Source organism: Gorilla gorilla, chromosome 2 (genome assembly GCF_029281585.2).
Source record: "Gorilla gorilla gorilla isolate KB3781 chromosome 2, NHGRI_mGorGor1-v2.1_pri, whole genome shotgun sequence".
NCBI classification, from domain to species: domain Eukaryota; kingdom Metazoa; phylum Chordata; class Mammalia; order Primates; family Hominidae; genus Gorilla; species Gorilla gorilla.
The window spans coordinates 112,578,919-112,599,350 of NC_086017.1; the positions used below are offsets into that span (position 1 = coordinate 112,578,919).

General features: G+C 39.8%; 1 protein-coding gene across 5 annotated transcripts in view; it reads left to right on the forward strand.

Moving 5' to 3' along the window:
* Positions 1–4,664: 4,664 nt before the first annotated feature.
* The window catches only part of CEP97 (centrosomal protein 97), a 46,441-nt gene continuing 30,673 nt past the window's right edge, over positions 4,665–20,432 (forward strand). Inside the window, exons 1-6 of one of the 5 annotated variants that reach the window (XM_004036000.5) lie at positions 4,665–4,922; positions 6,797–6,939; positions 7,581–7,739; positions 9,030–9,131; positions 12,044–12,157; positions 12,705–12,871. In XM_004036000.5, coding sequence (XP_004036048.1) covers positions 4,880–4,922; positions 6,797–6,939; positions 7,581–7,739; positions 9,030–9,131; positions 12,044–12,157; positions 12,705–12,871 — 728 coding nt within the window. In that variant the 5' untranslated portion in view covers positions 4,665–4,879. Of the gene's footprint in view, positions 4,923–6,796; positions 6,940–7,580; positions 7,740–9,007; positions 9,132–12,043; positions 12,158–12,704; positions 12,872–20,432 lie in introns of those variants that run through there. The other 4 variants (XM_004036001.5, XM_063703986.1, XM_063703985.1 and 1 more) reach the window with 4 other exon arrangements.

Sequence of the window (20,432 nt, forward strand, 5' to 3'; positions counted from 1 at the left end):
GAGACACCAGTTGAATTTGAATTTTGGATAAACAACACTTTTTTATATATAGCTATGTCCTAAATATTGCATGTAAGTATTGCATAAGATGTATATTGCAACATGAATACTTGGGACATACTTATACTAAAACATTATTCATCGTTATCTGAAATTGAAGTTTAACTGGGTGTCCTATATTGTTTCCAACAACTGTAACATAACCTCTTGGCATCTACTTGTAGGGATTTTGTGAAATTTAGAACTAATATATGTAAACTAGTTATCACAAAGCCTACCACATAGCAGGAGATAAATAATAATAATAATAACTGAGGAAAGTTAATCTCATTTGGGGCATCTGGATAACCTGTGAATATTGGCAATCTCTCTTTCCACGCCATAGGTTATAGATAAGGAAGCAGGACCGGAAGAGTCTACACATGAATATTAATCAAGAAAGGAGATATTTATAATTTTATGCACCTAAACCTTTGCATGAAGATTTTTTATTGTTAAACCAGGCATGGTGGCCGTCTATAATCCCAGCACTTTGGGAGGCCAAGGCAGGAGGATTGCGACATGGTGAGACCTCTGTCTACAAAAAAAACCAAAATTAGCCAGGTGTGGTGGTGTGCACCTGTAGTCTCAGCTACTCAGAAGGCTGAAGTGGGAGGATTGTTTAAGCCCAGGAGGTCGAGGCTGCAGTGAGCCAGGACTGTACCACTGCACTCGAGTCTGGGCAACAAACCGAGACCCTGTGTCAAAAAAAAAAAAAGATTTTTTTATTGTTAAAATGTTTGCATATTTTCCAAATCTTTACAGTGTCAAAATTCTTTACATTAGTAACTTCTTCATTTTAAAACCTGAATGAAAACTTCAAAGTTACATTTACTTCTTTCAAATAGGATTTCAATCCTAATTAGAAAACCACCTTCATTTTCTCAAGGTAAATTGCACCATCCACAAATGTTCCAGTTTCTTCTCTACCTAGTCTCTTAACTTCGTGTTATCTAAACTTGTTTATAATACTCTCCTGAAACCGCTGTTGAAGGTTACCAGGCTCTATTACGACAATCTCCTTCCTGCCTTCTTCCTTTCAATTCTATTATTCCTTTCAATTCATCCTTGTTATATGAGTTTAACCTTTCTACAACACAAGTATGATTATATCAATCCCTCACTCAAAAACACCAAATGAAAACGAGTAGGATGAACGGTGGGAGGTAGGGTGAAGCCAGATTATGGTGGCCCTTGCAAGTTGAACTTAAAGTGAGAAGTTTTTGAGAGGGGAATAACATGCTAAAAGGCACTGTTTTACTTAGATCATGCCAGTAACTGTGGGCAGATGAATTAGAGATGGCAAAGATCGGGGTAATCAGCTGTCGTAGGGATTAAGTATACTGTGCTGATAGGAAAGTCTTTCTCATAGGGCCTGGGCCTGCCAGAGAAACATTACCTTACTGAGAGGTTCATAGTTTTAAGTAGTAGAATCCTAATTTGGTTTGAGCTTATAGGGTTTAACATATATACAAAATGAGGCAGTTTAAAGTGTAGCAATTTGATTTTAGGCGTAAAAGCTATTATTTGAAGCACAAAAGAGTTTCTGTGCAGTAATTTTAAAGGGTTGCTGAGTCACTTGGGCATGTGAGACCTTGCCCAGGAACATCTGGCTACTTACTTTAAAAGCCGTGACTATACTTAGCTGCATTAAAAAAGTCCTTTGGTCCTTTCCTCTGGATTCCAGGGCAGATGAACCATGCAAACAATGTTTCAGTTATTGCTGTAAACTTGCAGGAACCTCTGCTTCTTAAGTTCCTTTTAAGCTTCCAGGACCTCCCTATCAAGTAATTACCTTGCTAAATTGTAAAGAACCGTAAACCCTTTCTCCCAGATCCCTATGGCCTATTCCAGGGAATAAGGGTTAGCAGAGGCAGTATTCAGGCTTGCTTTGTTCTTTTTCTTTTGTTTTCTTTTCTCTTTCTTTCTTTTCTTTCTTTCCTTCTTTTTTTTTTTTTTTTTTTTTTTTTTTTTTTTTTTTTGACAGAGTTCTGCTCTTGTTGCCCAGGCTGGAGTGCAGCGGCACGATCTCGGCTCACTGCAACCTCCGCCTCCTAGATTCAAGCGATTCTCCTGCCTCAGTCTCCCAAGTAGCTGGGATTACAGGCATGTGCAACTATGCCCGGCTAATTTTGTATTTTTAGTAGAGATGGCGTTTCGCCATGTTGGCCAGGCTGGTTTCGAACCCCTGACCTCAGGTGATCCTCCCACCTCGGCCTCCCAAAGTGCTGGGATTACAGGCATGAGCCACCGCGCCCGGCCTTACTTTGTTCTTACACATATAGTAAGATTGTGTTCTCTAGGTAAGGAGTTTCTTGGTTAAAAGGAAAAAAATCCTAGTCTTAATTGCCCCTTCAGAACTAGGAAATTTGTCTTTAGACCAAAGCAGTAGGAAAGAAGAATCGAAAGGAGTTAAAACAAGTGTAGAGAGATAGGAGAACCCAGGAAAGGGGGAATGCTCAGAGAATCCAGTGCCTGGAAATCTAGAAGCATGAATTACTAGATTTTCCCAAGCAAAAATGATCAGACTTTGCAGACTGCTGTTTCAGAAAGAGGGGAGTTCAGAATAAAGGTTGCAAGAGGAAATGGGAGAGCTGGTAGTAGAAAGCAGAAGTTTTTTGTATACTCTGTTTAGTTTCTCACTTCCTGTGAGCACAACTTCGTTACCACCTGCAGCCTGTGCTGTCTTTTCACCTTTTACTTTAGAACTAACTGTTCAGTCTACCCATCAAAAGATGGGTACATTTACTTCCTCCGTCAAGTCTTCACTGAAGATTTCAGATTCCTGAAATATTAGTGAGTTCAGTCACAATCACACCGTTTAGCATATAATAGTTGCATCAAAAGAAGGCTCGGCGCCGTTGCTCACGTCTGTAATCCCAGCACTTTGCCGGGCTGAGGCAGAAGGATCACTTGAGCTCAGGAGTTCAAGGCCAGCCTGGGCAAAAAAAATTGTCTCTGAAAAAAAAAAAAGAAAAAAGTGTGAGCCTGCTTTCTTCCAACTAGGCAATGTATTTCTTGAATTTGGAGACTATATAAAAATATATTTATATACATAATGTATATTTATATATAAATATATATGTTATATATAAAATATATAATATATAAATATATATGTTATATATAAAATATATAATATATAAATATATATGTTATATATAAAATATATAATATATAAATATATATGTTATATATAAAATATATAATATATAAATATATATGTTATATATAAAATATATAATATATAAATATATATGTTATATATAAAATATATAATATATAAATATATGTTATATATAAAATATATAATATATAAATATATATGTTATATATAAAATATATAATATATAAATATATATGTTATATATAAAATATATAATATATAAATATATATGTTATATATAAAATATATAATATATAAATATATATGTTATATATAAAATATATAATATATAAATATATATGTTATATATAAAATATATAATATATAAATATATATGTTATATATAAAATATATAATATATAAATATATATGTTATATATAAAATATATAATATATAAATATATATGTTATATATAAAATATATAATATATAAATATATATGTTATATATAAAATATATAACATATAATATATAATATATAAATATATAACATATATAATATATAATATATAAATATATAACATATATAATATATAATATATAAATATATAACATATATAATATATAATATACAAATATATAACATATATAATATAAATATATAACATATATAATATATAATATATAAATATATAACATATATAATATATAAATATATAACATATAATATATAATATATACATATATAACATATATAATATATAATTTATATATAATTATAATATATGCAATATCTATATAAAATATATATATTTTTGAGACATAGTTTCGCTCTTGTTGCCCAGGCTGGAGTGCAGTGGCATGATATCGGCTCACTGCCACCTCTGCCTCCCGGGTTCAAGCGATTCTCCTGCCTCAGCCTCCCGAGTACCTGGGATTACAGGCACGCGCCGCCACGCCAGGCTAATTTTTTTGTATTTTTACTACAGACGGGGTTTCTCCATGTTGGCCAGGCGGGTCTCGAATTCCCGACCTCAGGTGATCAGCCTGCCTTGACCTCCCAAAGTGCTGGGATTACAGACGTGAGCCACTGCGCCCGGCCTGGAGATTATATTTTAAAGTTATTTTGAATACTCCCTGGAAAAGTTCTTGGTTCATACTTATACCCCTAAGTCAAAAGATTTGTCAAATATTCAAGAACAATCAAACAATCACTTAAAAATACTGTATAAAAGTTTCTATTTCGGCATACTTTACTTTTACTTAACTAAAATTTCAAATAAAATGTATCCACTTTTATGATATCAACAATATCGGTCATTCCTATAGCGGAGATGAAAACTTTCAACTTATTCACAATTATCAAAAGAATGGAGCAGCCCCCACAGAGACTTCCAGCAATGAGTTTTAAAATGCAGTCTGCATTAAGTAGCTTCCTTACAATCATCCCGATGGTAAAAGTGTCAAATTTCGCAAACGCCTGGACAAGGAAGTGAAATGATCATCTAATAACGCAGTTGACTCATCTGTCAAATAAGCGAGTGGGCCAGGGTCCCTGAGCTCACTACCCTCAGATTCTAACTCCAGCTTCACATCATTAGGCGTAAGCAGCCAATTGGGCCGTCTGGGAGCCGTGCATCCTGGGAGTTATAGTTTCCGGCTCCCTCCTTCAGACTACAAGCTCCACAGAGCCGCGGGAGGACGGTTGCCTGGTATTATTAGCAAGCAGCAAATATGGCGGTGGCGCGCGTGGACGCGGCTTTGCCTCCCGGAGAAGGTAAGGCGATCCCTACCCCGAGTCCTAAGGTTTACTTCACGGAGCTGAATTAAATAGTGGAGAGCAGAAAACCTAGGTTTAGATGTGCAGTTCTGGACCAGTTCTTTTGATGCGGATCTGTGGTCGTCGCGGAGGCGGGCTACCCTCTGGGAGTTGTAGTTCACCTGCCGTTCCCAGCTCTCCGGCGTCGCGGTGAGGGCCGAGCGGGGGACTACAGCCCCCAGAAGCCTTCGCGCCGCCCGGCGCCCTGGCTCCCGCGCTCCCGATGCTGAGGAGGCGGTGGATTTCGGGCTGCGATGACCTTTCTTAACCATTTACTTTGAGTCATGGGTGCCTAAGCGAAATGTTCGGGATCTCCCTCTTTCGCTTCACACATCTCCCTCTCTTCTTGGTTCCTGGAACCATCAGGAAAACCTTCCCTCAGAGACCGCTGCCTAGTCTGGCTTTGAACCCTTCCTCGGAGGTGGCCAGTGGCCAGTGGCCGTGATAAAATCTAAGGGATGATCCAGAGCCCGCAGTTCTGTACTCCTTGATCTTGCACACGGGTCCTAGGATCGAGTTTGGTCGCTGCCCAGTAGAGCACAGGACTGTGTGGGTGCTTCTGTGGCCTGAAGATACCTACCTCTTTGGGGCGCCGGACTCGAGCTGCTTTTGTTTTGGTTACAGCTCCGAGGCTTGGCAGCAGTCAGTCCTCTAAATCGGGGACAGGGCCCAGGGTTCGAGGCCCGTCTTCATGGCTTAGACCAGGAGTGCATTTTCTGGGAGCCGTAAATTCTTGGGGGAAGAGTTGGTGGATGGTTCTCAGACCTCTCTGTCGACCCCTTGGAATTGTGTACAAAGGCTGTGCACTTTTCTGAGACAGCACACCCCTTTCATCAATTTTTCAGAGGGGCTCACGACTCCTCACATGCTAAGAGCCATTAGACAACGGGAAAACGTTGAAATCCTCCAGGAGAGCAATCTGGCATAATTATTTCCTGCAGTAGTCCTAATCTGGGTGTAAATTTGAAATTGGCCGTTTCTCTGGCCCCGCCCTCTTTGGAGATCGGCTTTTCTTAAACCACACCTCTCAAGCCCACCAGGGCTACTTAACTGTTAATAGCAGTTAACATTTACAGAGCACTTTGTATGACCTAGGCGACGTTCTCAGTCCTTTTTTTTTTTTTTTTACATTATCTCATTTTCTCTGTAGAACTACATTTATAAGGCAGGTATTATCCCCACTTTACAGAGTAGAAAAGTGAGCCCAAAAGAAATCAATAATTTGCCTAATATACCACAATGATTAATTGGTGGAGCCAGGGTTTGAACGTCTATGTTATACTAAAGTGCCTTATTGGGTGCCCGGTGGCAGGAACGGGGCTAAGTACTATTCATATGGTTTCTCTTTTAATTCTCATATCAAGCTAGCGAAATGGGTATATTATCCTATTTTATGGGAGAATTAGTTGAACTATACTTTGATTTTCAAAATCACAGTTTGGGCACTTTAAGATATATTGGTAGTTAGGCTGTAAGCTGGTGGATCGCAGTCAGAAGTTTAGTAACATTTAAACAATAGTATCATTACGTAGGCACAACAAATGGAAGTAATCGTCCATATTTAAACGTGAAAATTTACAAAGTATATCTTAGCAACTTGAGGAGAATATCACACATCTAGTTTTAATTTGAGATTTCTGAAGAAAAATGAGTAATTCAATCTGGTGATTTAGAACTCAAGATTGCTTTAATTTTACAATGTTGATATTTATTATGCTCTACTGTTCTTTAACTTGGAATGGTATAGAGATTTTATAATTCCAGCCCTATGCTTAGCTGTTGTACATGTTTTGTTTTATTTGTGTTTTCTAACATTTCCGTTTCTTTTCAAGGATCAGTGGTCAATTGGTCAGGACAGGGACTACAGAAATTAGGTCCAAATTTACCCTGTGAAGCTGATATTCACACTTTGATTCTGGATAAAAATCAGATTATTAAATTGGAAAATCTGGAGAAATGCAAACGATTAATACAGGTAGGTATTGCAATCTGGGAAATGGTTACATAGGATCAATTTATTATTAAACAAAACAATAAAATAACCTGACAAAAAGTAACTGTGCAGGCCTAGCAAGCAGTCATTGTTGCCTTAAATTTTTACATGACAGTTTCTTCTGAAGATGAACATACATGTACTACATTGAGAGTAGATTAGAAAAAAAAAGCATTGTTAAGAAAAGGAAGCATTTTATTTTGCAAAATACTGTGTTACTAGGTAACCTTTTACCTCATGATGGGGGTAAAGAGTTCATTCATTCCTTCATTCAAGAAATGGTTACTGAGTCCCTCTTATATGTCTAGCACTGTATTAAGTTTTGACTGAGAGTTTAACAGCACTATTCTTGTGGAACTTACATTCTCAAGTTGTTGCTGTGTTAAAAATGTCTTAGTAGTTGGAGGAGGTCTGATCGCTCAGCTTTATCTGTATTTTCTATTGCCCAGGAACAATAACAAAAAACTGATAGTCATACTGTAGAATATTTAGACAATATATGTGAAAGGTACAAAAGGAGTTTGTTTGAGAGTGTTTGGCTGTCTAAACCTTTTAAATTACTTTAATGTGAAATATTTTATATATGTTATTCCTAAAAATAACAATATGTTTCCTTTTTACAGTTATCAGTAGCTAATAATCGGCTGGTTCGGATGATGGGTGTGGCCAAGCTGACGTTGCTTCGTGTATTAAATTTGCCTCATAATAGCATTGGCTGTGTGGAAGGGCTAAAGGAACTAGTACATCTGGAATGGCTGAATTTGGCAGGAAATAATCTTAAGGTGAATGGTTTCTTTTTTGTTTACAAAACTATTCTGCATAAAAAAAATTCAAGCAATGTAGAAATAAGTCAAATTAAAAAGTGAAAGTACCCACTCCCACTCTCTAGGGATAATCTCTGTTAAAATAAACTAAAAATAAATCTCATTTTGAAACATATAATATGACATAATATTCTTTTAAATTTGAACAAAGAATCTATATTGTACTTAGAAAAAAGTAGATCAAACCATAGAGTGTTTAGGAGGGAGACTATATCATGCTGAATTAAGCTTTAGGTAAATGTTTAATGCTATAAGGGAGAATATACAGTTTTAAAAGTTAGGAGATCTGAATTCTAGTCCTACTTCCACTACTTAGTAACTGTGTAATTTTGGGTAAATTAATACATATTTCTGCATCTTATTTTTTGGCATGCTAGCTGAGAGGACTAGATTACCAATAGCTGCCTTTTATTGAGCCATTAATGTATCTGAGCTACTGTTCTAAACATTTATCTGTATTAACTTATTCAATCTCATGGTAGCCTGCGAAGTAGATATAGACATTATGCGTGTTATAAAGGTGAAGGAACTGAAGCACAGAGAAGTAACTTGCTCAAGGTCACACAGCTAGGAAGTTGCAGGGCCAGAATGTAAATCCAGGCTGTTTGGTTTTAATCTAAACTTGTAAACTCTATTCTATGCCACCAGCTGTCATATATTATTACTATGGTTTCTTTTGTTTTTTTTTTTTTGATGGAGTTTTGCTCTTATTGCCCAGGCTGGAGTGCAGTGGCACGATCTTGGCTCACTGCAACCTCTGCCTCCTGGGTTTAAGCGATTCTCCTGCCTCAGCCTCAAGAGTAACTGGGATTACAGGCGCCTGCCCACCATGCCTGGCTAATTTTTAGTATTTTTTTAGTAGAGACAGGGTTTCGCCATGTTGGCCAGGCTGGTCTCGAACTCCTGACCTCAGGCTGTCCACCCACCTCGGCCTCCCAAAGTGCTGGGATTACAGGTGTGAGCCATAGCGCCTGGCCATTACTATGGTTTTTTCAAGCTGTAAAGATCTTGGATGGTATGAATTACTTGGTAGCCCTCTACTCATAGAGAGATAATGAAAGTGTACGTTTACAACCTGACAATCTACTAAATTCTGTTAGTACTGCCCCTTTTCTCTTGCTAAGTTCTTCTACTCTGCTTCTAATAATAAGAGGAGGCAAGACACTCTTTCAGCTGCAAAGAACTAGGGAATAATTTTATTTTTTGATTTTGTTTTCATTAAATAGTGTGATGCTTTTCTTGTGATAGGCCATGGAACAGATCAATAGCTGCACAGCTCTACAGCATCTCGATTTATCAGACAATAATATATCCCAGATAGGTGATCTATCTAAATTGGTATCCCTGAAAGTAAGTATGTTTTCTTTGTCATTTGTGAAGTTTTATAGCAAAATACCAAGAGAAAGTAATCTTATTGACCTAAAATTAGCCTGCTTTGTATGAGCAGATTGCTTTCTTTATGATAAGACTTATGGGCTGGGCATGGTGGGTCATGCCTGTAATCCCAGCACTTTGAGAGGCTGAGGCGAGTGGATGGCTTGAGCTCGAAGTTCAAGACCAGCCTGGGCAACATGGCAAAGCCCCATCTCTACTAAAAATACCAAAAATTAGTGGGGCATAGTGGTGCGAGCCTGTAGTCCCAACTACTCAGCTAAAGCAGGATTGGTTGAACCCAGGAGGTGGAGGTTGCAGTGACCCGAGATTGGGTCACTGCACTCTAGCCTGGGCAATAGAGTGAGACTCAGTCTCAAAAAAAAAAAAGGAATTATATTAGAATACCAGAAATTAAGTATGAAACTTTTTGTTGTTAGTTATATAACTCATTTATTTGATGTGAAACTGGTCATTGTAGTTAAGGTTAACTTTATTTACCATTCTCTGAACATGATGGAATTCCCTCTATGCCCAACCAACCAATGCTAGTAACTTCAGTTATTATATAGTACATAATCTTTGGTGAGGTTGAGATTAATCATTCCTGAATTTGAGTCTGTCTTTATTTTTTTTTGAGACAGAGTCTTGCTCTGTCACCCAGGCTGGAGTGTAGTAGTACAATCTCACTCGACCTCTCAGGCTCAAGTGATCCTCTCACCTCAGCCTCCCAAGTAGCTAGGACCATAGGCATGTGTACATCACCACACCCAGCTAATTTTTTGAGTGTTTGTAGAGATGAGATCTTTTTCTTTTCTTTTTTTTTTTAGATAGAGTTCTGCTCTGTCACCCAAGCAGTGGTGCAATCTTGGCTCACTGCAACCCAAGCAGTGGTTGCAGTGGTGCAATCTTGGCTCACTGCAACCTCTGCCTCCTGTGTTCAAGTGATACTTCTGCCTCAGCGTCCCGAGTAGCTGGGATTATAGGCGCCCACCACCACACCTGGCTAATTTTTTGTATTTTTAGTAGAGACAGGGTTTCACCACGTTGGCCAGGCTGATTTTGAACTCCTGACCTCACATGATCCTCCTGCCTTGGCCTCGCAAAGTGTTGGGATTACAAGCGTGAGCCACTGCACCTGGCCAGAGATGAGATCTTACTATGTTGTCTAGACTGGTCTCAAACTCCTGGACTCTAGCAGTCCTCCTGCCTCAGTCTCTCAAAGTGCTAGGATTACAGGCATGAGCCACCGAACTGGCCGAGTCTGTTTTTTTGTTTTGTTTTGTTTTTTTTGAGATGGAGTTTTGCTCTCTTGCCCAGGCTGGAGTGCAGTGGCGCAATCTCGGCTCACTGCAACCTCTGCCTCCCAGGTTCAAGCGATTCTCCTGCCTCAGCCTCCTGAGTAGCTGGGACTACAGGTGCATGCCACCACGCCCAGCTAATTTTTGTATTTTTAGTAGAGATGGCATTTCATCATGTTGGCCAGGCTGGTCTCGAACTCCTGACCTTGTGATCCACCCACCTCGGCCTCCCAAAGTGTTGGGATTACAGGCATGAGCCACTGCGCCGGGTCCCAAGTCTGGATTTTTTTTTTTTTTTTTTTGACATTCAGAATTGCTGTTTTTAAAGTAATAGGTATTAGCTAATTGTCAAAATTAATTTCACTTAGAAAAAAACATGTAGCATGTAGCACTTTTTATGGAGGGGAATGTATCATGCAGTCAAATAAGTAACAGTTGAAATCACAGTCTTGAAAAACATGTAGAACATTTTAAATATTGTTGCCTCATTGGATATTATTACCATCAGATATGTTCATTAAGCCCTAGAAGCAGTATCTTAGTTCACTTTTTCCCAGATCTTTAGCAGAAATCATTTTTAGCAATAATTATTCTAAACAATTTGATGTAGTCAGATGCTGTCCTAATAGATGCTAAGAGAATTCAAATGAACCAAAGATGATTGAATTTTTTTTTTTTTTTTTTTTTTTTTTTTTTTTTTTTGCTGGAATAGAAGCCTATTTATCTGATCAGAATAAGCCTATTTATCTGATCAGAATCCTGGGTGTTCAGTTTTGGGTTTATTCTTGGTTGCTGCTGACTTAATGTGAGTCAGCTTTATCTGCAAGTAACACATTCTACCTCCCTTTATTTCTTAGTTACCTAGAGAATACAGTTGCAATTATGGATGTAGGTTATCACTCTCTTTTTTGGAAAATTTGCTTTATATGTGGTTGTTTTAATGACTTTTTTTTTTTTTTTTTTAATTTGAGACATCAGAGTCTTGCTGTCACCCAGGCTCGAGTGCAGTGGTGCAGTCATGGCTTACTATAGCCTCGACCTCCTGGGCTCAAGTGATCCCCCTACCTCAGCCTCCCCAGTAGCTGGAACTACAGGTGCACCCCATCATGCCTGGCTAATTTTTTGATTTTTAGTAGAGACCAGGTCTCACTATGTTGCCCAGGCCGGTCTCAAACTCCTGGGCTCAAGCAATCTTCCCTCCTTGACCTCCCAAAATGCTGGGATTACAGGCATGAGCCACCACACATGGCCTCTATTTTGATATTTTAAAAGAAAATGAAAAAGTGTGTTAGAAATTGCTCAGTGTCTCATAACTTAAATCTCACAGCATGCCTAGTTGCTATGCCAAGCATGTGTTTTTGGACAAGTCTTTAAAATATCATGAGCTTAGGATGTTGGTATGAAAACAGAGAGTTGGACCAGAAGATCATCAAGGACCCTTGTAGCATTAACAGTCTTTGATTTGTGTGTGATGAGAAATATAATAAAGTAGATTCCTTTATTCTTATATGTACCATTTTGGTATTGTCACAATAGGCCAATTTATTTGTAATCTTTTCATTTGTAATTCATACTGTTTTTACTTTCAAGACCCTGCTTTTACATGGAAACATCATCACCTCTCTTAGAATGGCACCTGCTTACCTACCCAGAAGTCTTGCTATACTTTCTTTGGCAGAAAATGAAATCCGAGACTTAAATGAGGTAAAATTTGAGGGTATTTTGTGAGATTCAGGAAGCTGGAAATCCTAGGAAAGACACAGGAGAGGGTTGTGAGCTTACTTTTAGACTGTGAGCATCTTGGAAGAAACTGCCATTCAGATGAAACGCTTGGCTCTATATGATTGTTATTTTTCTTTCCACTTTTCCTTAGTGTCAGTGGGTCATTAAGGTCTAATTTCCTTTGTAAAGCTGTAATTATCATTCCACTGGGAGGCGATTGGTAGTAGAGGGACATCTACGTTATAAGGGTTTATAGGACTCCCTGTCCACCTTTCCTGGCTGCTGTGATGTTTTCAAAATAGGGTTATTTCTGCTAGGAAACAGTGCTGATACTTGCCAGGGGATTTTGTGCAGCAGGGACAGATGGCTATATTGTTGAAACTTTGGAAGTCAATGGACACTTGTCACTTTTCAGAACAAGAGGGAAATTATCACATTCTCAAATGCTGCCAAAGATGTGTAATCAGTGGAAACCTTGTGCTTGACACTGAATAGTCCTTTTGTTCAACAAAGATATCTTTTGTTCCAGATCTCTTTTTTGGCATCCTTAACTGAATTGGAACAGTTGTCGATTATGAACAATCCTTGTGTGATGGCAACACCATCCATCCCAGGATTTGACTATCGGCCGTACATCGTCAGCTGGTGCCTAAACCTCAGATTCCTAGATGGATATGTGATTTCTCAGAAGGAAAGGTAAACATGCGCTCTTTAACATCACAAATGTTACTGAAAAGACCATTTCTAGTTTACTACAGATTAATAGAGTATTTCTTAAAATGTGCACTTAGATAACAAGAGTATTAGTGCAGTCGTGTAGCAGACTATATGCTGGTCATTTAGGATTTTCTGTCATTTCTAAAAAAGGATAAGAAATAAATATTGGCCTGGTGCAGTGGCTCATGCCTGTAATCCTTGCACTTTGGAAAGCCGAGGCAGGAGGATTGCTTGAGCCCAGGAGTTTGAGACCAGCCTGGGCAATATAGGGAGACCACATCTCTAAAAAAAAAAAAAAAAATTAGCTGGGCGTGGTGGTACACACTTGTAGTCCTAGCTACTTAGGCAGCTGAGGTGGGAGGATTGCTTGAGCCCAGGAATTTAAGGTTACAGTGAGCTATGGTTGTGTCATTGTACTCTACCTTGGGTGACAGAGTGAGACCCTGTCTCTGAAAAAAAAAAAAAAGAAATCTCGGCTCCAGAGATTGGAGCTAGTAGTCTTAGTGCCCTACATACAACAATTTGATTTCTAAAAGTTCTTTTGTTAATCAGTTGTTTGGAGCTTGGAACACTTTTGCTTAGAAACCATCATGTTATAGATCCTGTGTAGGATCTCAGATCAGTCTCACAAAAGCTTGTAATATATTAATCTATCACATATATAAGGGCTGTATTTTTTATTCATTTTATTTTCTATTTTATCATCCAGCTCCAAATGTCATGTAAGGGCAGTATTAGTAATATCTTAGAATTCTCCAAATACTCATTATAATGATAACTCTGGGAAAATGCAGAGTTTTAATTTGGAACTAGTAGCAGATGTGGTGATTGGTCCTCCTCTTCTTTTTTTTTTTTTTTTATTTTTTTTGAGACTGAGTTTCACTCTTGTTGCCCAGGCTGGAGTGCAATGGCGCGATCTCTGCTCATCACAACCTCCACCTCCTGGGTTCAAGCGATTCTTCTGCCTCAGCCTCCCAAGTAGCTGGAATTATAGGCATGTGCCACCACACCCAGCTAATTTTGTATTTTTAGTGGAGACAGGGTTTCTCCATGTTGTTTAGGCTGGTCTCAAACTCCTGACCTCAGGTGATGCGCCCGCCTTGGCCTCCCAAAGTGTTGGGATTACAGGCATGAGCCACTGCACCTGGCCAGGTTCTCCCCTTCTTATACCTGTGAAGCAGCAGAAGCAAGAATTCCCCCACCTGTAAATCATTAATGGTTTCTGTGGCTTGGAGCTGGGATCCCTGCAGAATGGAGTCTTCTGGACCCTGATACATGATCAGTGGAATGAGAGCTTTAGGGGAGGTAAGGAACTAGGATATGGGAAGGAGGGAGTGGAATTGGGATAGTGAGAGTTGAGATGACTTTATTCTGTCTACTATGCTTCATTTAACTTTTTTCTCTCAGTACATACACACATGCATTATGGACTCAACACATACATTATCCCTCGCCTTTTTTTGTTCTTCTCTACTACAGACAGTAGTTACTTCAGGAGTTTCCTGATGGGAAGACAGGTGGTAGATTACAGACAGCGTCTCCCTTCTCTGTCTCTCTGCTGTTTTGTATAGTTTCTGAGTAAAGCAGGGGGCCGTGAGGAATGGCAGCCAAGAGCTAGATAGTGGTGGTGCTGGTGTAGGGTGAGGGACATATGTCAGGTCTAGTTTGCCTACAGGAAAGGATGGCTTTTTTTTTTCCTGCTGTGAATGTTGCTCTGAGAATAAACCTTATTTTGTTTCAAACTGTGACTAGTTCTAGATTTGGAATATGGGTTTACTTGGATAATCCTCTGTACAGTTGTTGACTTCTTCTGTGGGAGTAGGACTGGCAACATTTTCATGTCTGAGAGGCAGCATGGTGATGTGGGCAGAGATAAAGGTTTGGTGTAAAGAGAGACCCACAAAGAGAGATGAGACCTGCTTACGAGAGACAGGGGAAGGCTTCACTTTTTTCTCTGCTATCTATTAGCTGTGTGGCCTTGTCAAGTTCCTTAGGGCTTTTCTGAGGCTAAGTTTCCTCATCTGTAAAATGTGAATAGCGGTACTACCTTGCTTTCATGGATGGTAGGATTAAGGATGATGTATATAGAACATAGGACTGGTCATATAGTAGGTGCTTAATAAATGATATTATATAAGGATAGAGACTAAAGGTTGAAGAGTTTGTTGAAACTAAAGAGAGTGTTAAGACAGAAAATATTTGTTGATTGGATAAATAATGATAAAAAAGTCTGTGTTTCTATACTGTGGAAATGGTTTTATTCCAAGTGACCTTAAGGTGAATTTGAATATTTTTTGAGCTTTCTCCATAATGCTTTGCAAACATTTAATTTCAGAGACTTCAGGAGATAGGGAAGAGCGGGCTCCCACCTGGGGTAGCCTCTCTCTCTGGGGTTGTCCTGCACTAAAGAAGTGTGTGGTGGGGTGGCTAGCAAGATGCCTGAATAGCAGCAGCTCTGGTCTGCAGCTCCCAGTGAGATTAGCACAGAAGGTGGGTGATTTCTACATTTCCACCTGAGGTACCTGGCTCATCTCACTGGGACTAGACAGTGGGTGCAGCCCACGGAGGGTGAGCAGAAGCAGGGTGTGGCGTTGCCTCACCTGGGAAGTGCAAGGGGTCAGGGAACTCCCTCCCCTAGCCAGGGGAAGCCGTGAGGGACTGTGCTGGGAGGAACAGTGTACTCTGGCCCAGATACTACGCTTTTCCCATGGTCTTCGCAACCCCACACACCAGGAGATTCCCTCCAGTGCCTACGCCACCAGGGCCCTGGGTTTCAAGCACAAAAGTGGGTGGCCGTTGGGCAGACACCAAGCTAGCTGTAGGAGTTTTTTTCATATCCCAGTGGGGCCTGGAACACCAGTGAGACAGAACCGTTCACTCCTCTGGAAAGGGGGCTGAAGCCAGCAAGCCAAGTGGTCTAGCGCAGAGGATCCCAGCCCCACAGAGCCCAGCAAGCTAAGATACACAGGGTTGAAATTCTTGCTGCCAGTACAGCAGTCTGAAGTAGACCTGGGATGCTCGAGCTTGTGGGGGGAGGGGCATCTGCCTTTACCGAGGCGCGAATAGGTGGTTTTCCCCTCACAGTGTAAACAAAATCTCCCACAAGTTCAAACTGGGCAGAGCCCACCGCAGCTCAGCAAAGCTGCTGTAGCCAGACTGCTTCTCTAGATTCCTCCTCTCTGGGCAGGACATCTCTGAAAGAAAGGCAGCGGCCTCAGTCAGGGGGCGTATAGATAAAACTCCGCATCTCCCAGGGACATAGCACCTGGGGGAAGGGGCAGCTGTAGGTGCAGCTTCAGCAGGCTTAAATGTTCCTGCCTCCCGGCTCTGAAGAGAGTGGTGGATCTCCCAACACAGCCCTTGAGCTCTGCTAAGGGACAGACTGTCTCCTCAAGTGGGTCCCTGATCCCCGTGTCTCCTGACTGGGAGACATCTCCCAGCAACGGTTGACAGACACCTCATATAGGAGAACTCCGGCTGGCATTTGGTGAGTGCCCCTCTAGGTTGAAGCTTCCAGAGGAAGGAACAGGCAGCAATCTTTGCTGTTCTGCAGCCTCTGCTGTTGATAGCCAGGAAAACAGGTAGTGGATGCCCAGCAAACTCCAGCAGACCTGCAGCAGAGGGGCATGACTGTTAGAAGGAAAACTAACAAACAGAAAGGAATAGCATCAACATCAACAAAAAGGACGTCCACACAGAAACCCCATCTGAAGGTCACCAACATCAAAGACCAATAGTAGATAAATCCACGAAGATGAGGAAAAACCAGTGCAAAAAGGCTGAAAATTCCAAAAACCAGAGCGCTTCTTCTCGCACAAAGGATCACAACTCCTTGCCAGCAAAAGAACAAAACTGGACAGAGAATGAGTTTCACAAATTGACAGAAGTAGGCTTCAGAATAATAACAAACTCCATTGAGCTAAAGGAGCATGTTCTAACCCAATGCAAGGAAGCTAAGAACCTTGAAAAAAGGTTAGAGGAATTGCTAACTAGAATAACCAGTTTAGAGAGAACATAAATGACCTGATGGAGCTGCAAGACACAGCATGAGAACTTTGTGAAGCATACACAAGTATCAATAATCGATTTGATCAAAAGGAAGCAAGGATATCAGAGATTGAAGATCAACTTAATGAAATAAACCGTGAAGACAAGATTAGAGAAAAAAGAATGGAAAGGAATGAAGAAAGCCTCCAAGAAATATGGGATTATGTGAAAAGACCAAACTTAACGTTTTATTGGTGTACCTGAAAGTGACAGGGAGAATGGAACCAAGTTAGAAAACACTCTTCAGGATATTATCCAGGAGAACGTCCCCAACCTAGCAAGACAGGCCAACATTCAAATTCAGGAAATAAAGAGAACACCACAAAGATACTCCTCGAGAAGAGCAACCCCAAGACACATAATTGCCAGATTCGCCAAAGTTGAAATGAAGGAAAAAATGTTAAGGGCAACCAGTGAGTAAAGTCAAGTTACAAAGGGAAGCCCATCAGACTTAACAGCAGGTCTCTCTGCAGAAACCCCACAAGCCAGAAGAGAGTGGGGGCCGATATTCAACATTCTTAAAGAGAAGAATTTTCAACCCAGAATTTCATATCCAGCCAAACTAAGCTTCATAAGTGAAGGAGAAATAAAATCCTTTACACACAAGCAAAGGCTGAGAGATTTGTTACCACCAGGCCTGCCTTACAAGAACCACCGAAGGAAGCACTAAACATGGAAAGGAAAAACCAGTACTAGCCACTGCAAAAACATACCAAATTGTAAAGATCATCAACACTACGAAGAAACTGCATCAACTAACGAGTGAAATAACCAGCTAGCATCAAAATGACAGGATCAAATTCACACATAACAATATTAACCTTAAATGTAAATGGGCTATTAGCCCCAATTAAAAGACATAGACTGGCAAATTGGATAAAGAATCAAGAACCATTGGTGTGCTGCACTCAGGAGATGCATCTCACATGTAAAGACACACATAGATTCAAAGGGATGGAGGAATATTTACCAAACAAATGGAAAGCAAAAAAAAAAAAAAAAAAAAAAAGCAGGGGTTACAATCATAGTCTCTGATAAAACAGACTTTAAACCAACATATATCAAAAAGACAAAGAAGGGCATTACATAATGGTAAAGGGATCAATGGAACAAGAAGAGCTAACTATCCTAAATATATTTGCACCCAATACAGGAGCACCCAGATTCATAAAGCAAGTTCTTGGAGACTTACAAAGAGACTTAGACTCCCACACAATAATAGTGGGAGACTTTAACACCCCACTGTCAAAATTAGATCAACAAGACAGAAAATTAACAAGGGTATTTAGGACTTGAAGTCAGCTCTGGACCAAGCAGACCTAATAGATATCTACAGAACTCTCCACACCAAATCAACAGAATATACATTCTTTTCAACACCACATCACACTTATTCTAAAATTGACCACATAATTGGAAATAAAACACTCCTCAGCAAATGTAAAAGGACAGAAATTATAACAGTCTCTCAGACCACAGTGCAATCAAATTAGAACTCAAGATTAAGAAACTTAAAACCGCACAACTACACGGAAACTGAACAACCTCCTCCTGAATAGCTACTGGGTACATAACGAAATTACGGCAGAAATTAAGTTTTTTGAAACCAATGAGAACAAAGACACAACATCCCAGAATCTCTGGTACACATTTAAAGCAGTGTGTAGAGGGAAATTTATAGCACCAAAAGCCCACAGGAGAAAGGAGGAAAGATCTAAAATCAACACCGTAACATCACAATTAAAAGAACTAGAGAAGGAAGAACAAACAAATTCAAAGCTAGCAGAAAACAAGAAATAACAAAGATCAGAGCAGAACTGAAGGAGATAGAGACACAAAAAACCCTTCAAAAAATCAATGAATTCAGGAGCTGGTTTTTTGAAAAGATCAACAAAATAGACTGCTAACCAGACTAATAAGAAAAGAGAGAAGAATCAAATAGACACAATAAAAAATGATAAAGAGCATATCACCGTTGATCCCACAGAAATACAAACTACCATCAGAGAATAAACACCTCTACACAAATAAACTAGAAATCTAGAAGAAATCAATACGTTTCTGGACACATACACCCACCCAAGACTAAACCAGGAAGAAGTCAGAGCCCTGAATAGATCAAAAACAAGTTCTGATATTGAGGCAGTAATTAATAGCCTACCAGCCAAAAGAAGCCCAGGACCAGACGGATTCACAGCTGTATTCTGCCAGAGGTACAAAGAGGAGCTGGTACTATTCCTTCTGAAACTATTCCACACAAAAGAAAAAGAGGGACTCCTCCCTAACTCATTTATGAGGTCAGCAACATCCTGATACCAAAACCTGGCAGAGACACACACAAAAAAGAAAATTTCAGGCCAGTATCCCTGATGAACATTAATGCAAAAGTCCTCAATAAAATACTGGCTAACCGAATCCAGCAGCACATCAAAAAGCTTATCCACCACGATCAAATCGGCTTCATCCCTGGGATGCAAGGCTGGTTCATCATATGCAAATCAATAAACGTAATCCATCACATAAACAGAACCAATGATAAAAACCACATGATTATCTCAATAGATGCAGAAAAGGCCTTCAATAAAATTCAACACCCCTGGCGGGGCGCAGTGGCTCACGCCTGTAATCCCAGCACTTTGGGAGGCCGAGGTGGGTGGATCATGAGGTCAGACGTTAAAGACCAGCCTGGCCAAAATGGTAAAACCCCGTCTCTACTAAAAATATAAAAATTAGCCAGAGGTGGTGGTGGACACTTGTAATCCCAGTTACTCAGGAGGCTGAGGCAGAGAATTGCTTGAACCCGGGAGGCGTAGTTTGCAGTGAGCTGAGATCACACCACTGCACTCCAGCCTGGGTGACAAAGCAAGACACCATCTAAAAAAAAAAAAAAAATCAACACCCCTTCATGCTAAAAACTCTCAATAAACTAGATATTGATGGAACATATCTCAAAATAATAAGAGCTATTTATGACAGACCCACAGCCAATATCATACTGAATGGGCAAAAGCTGGAAGCATTCCCTTTGAAAACTGGCACAAGACAGGGATGCCCTCTCTTACCACTCCTATTCAACATAGTATTGGAAGTTTTGGCCAAGGCAATCAGGCAAGAGAAAGAAATAAAGGGTATTCAGATAGGAAGAGAGGAAGTCAAATTGTCTCTGTTTGCAGATGACATGATTGTATATTTGGAAAACCCCATTGTTCCAGCCCAAAATCTCCTTAAGCTGATAAGCAACTTCAGCAAAGTCTCAGGATACAAAATCAATGTGCAAAAATCACAAGCATTCCTATACAACATAATAGCCTAATCACGAGTGAACTTCCATTCACAATTGCTGCAAAGAGACTAAAATACCTAGGAATACAACTTACAAGGGATGTGAAGGACCTCTTCAAGGAGAACTACAAACCAGTGCTCAAGGAAATAAGAGAGGACACAAACAAATGGAAAAACATTCCATGCTCATGAATAGGAAGAATCAATATTG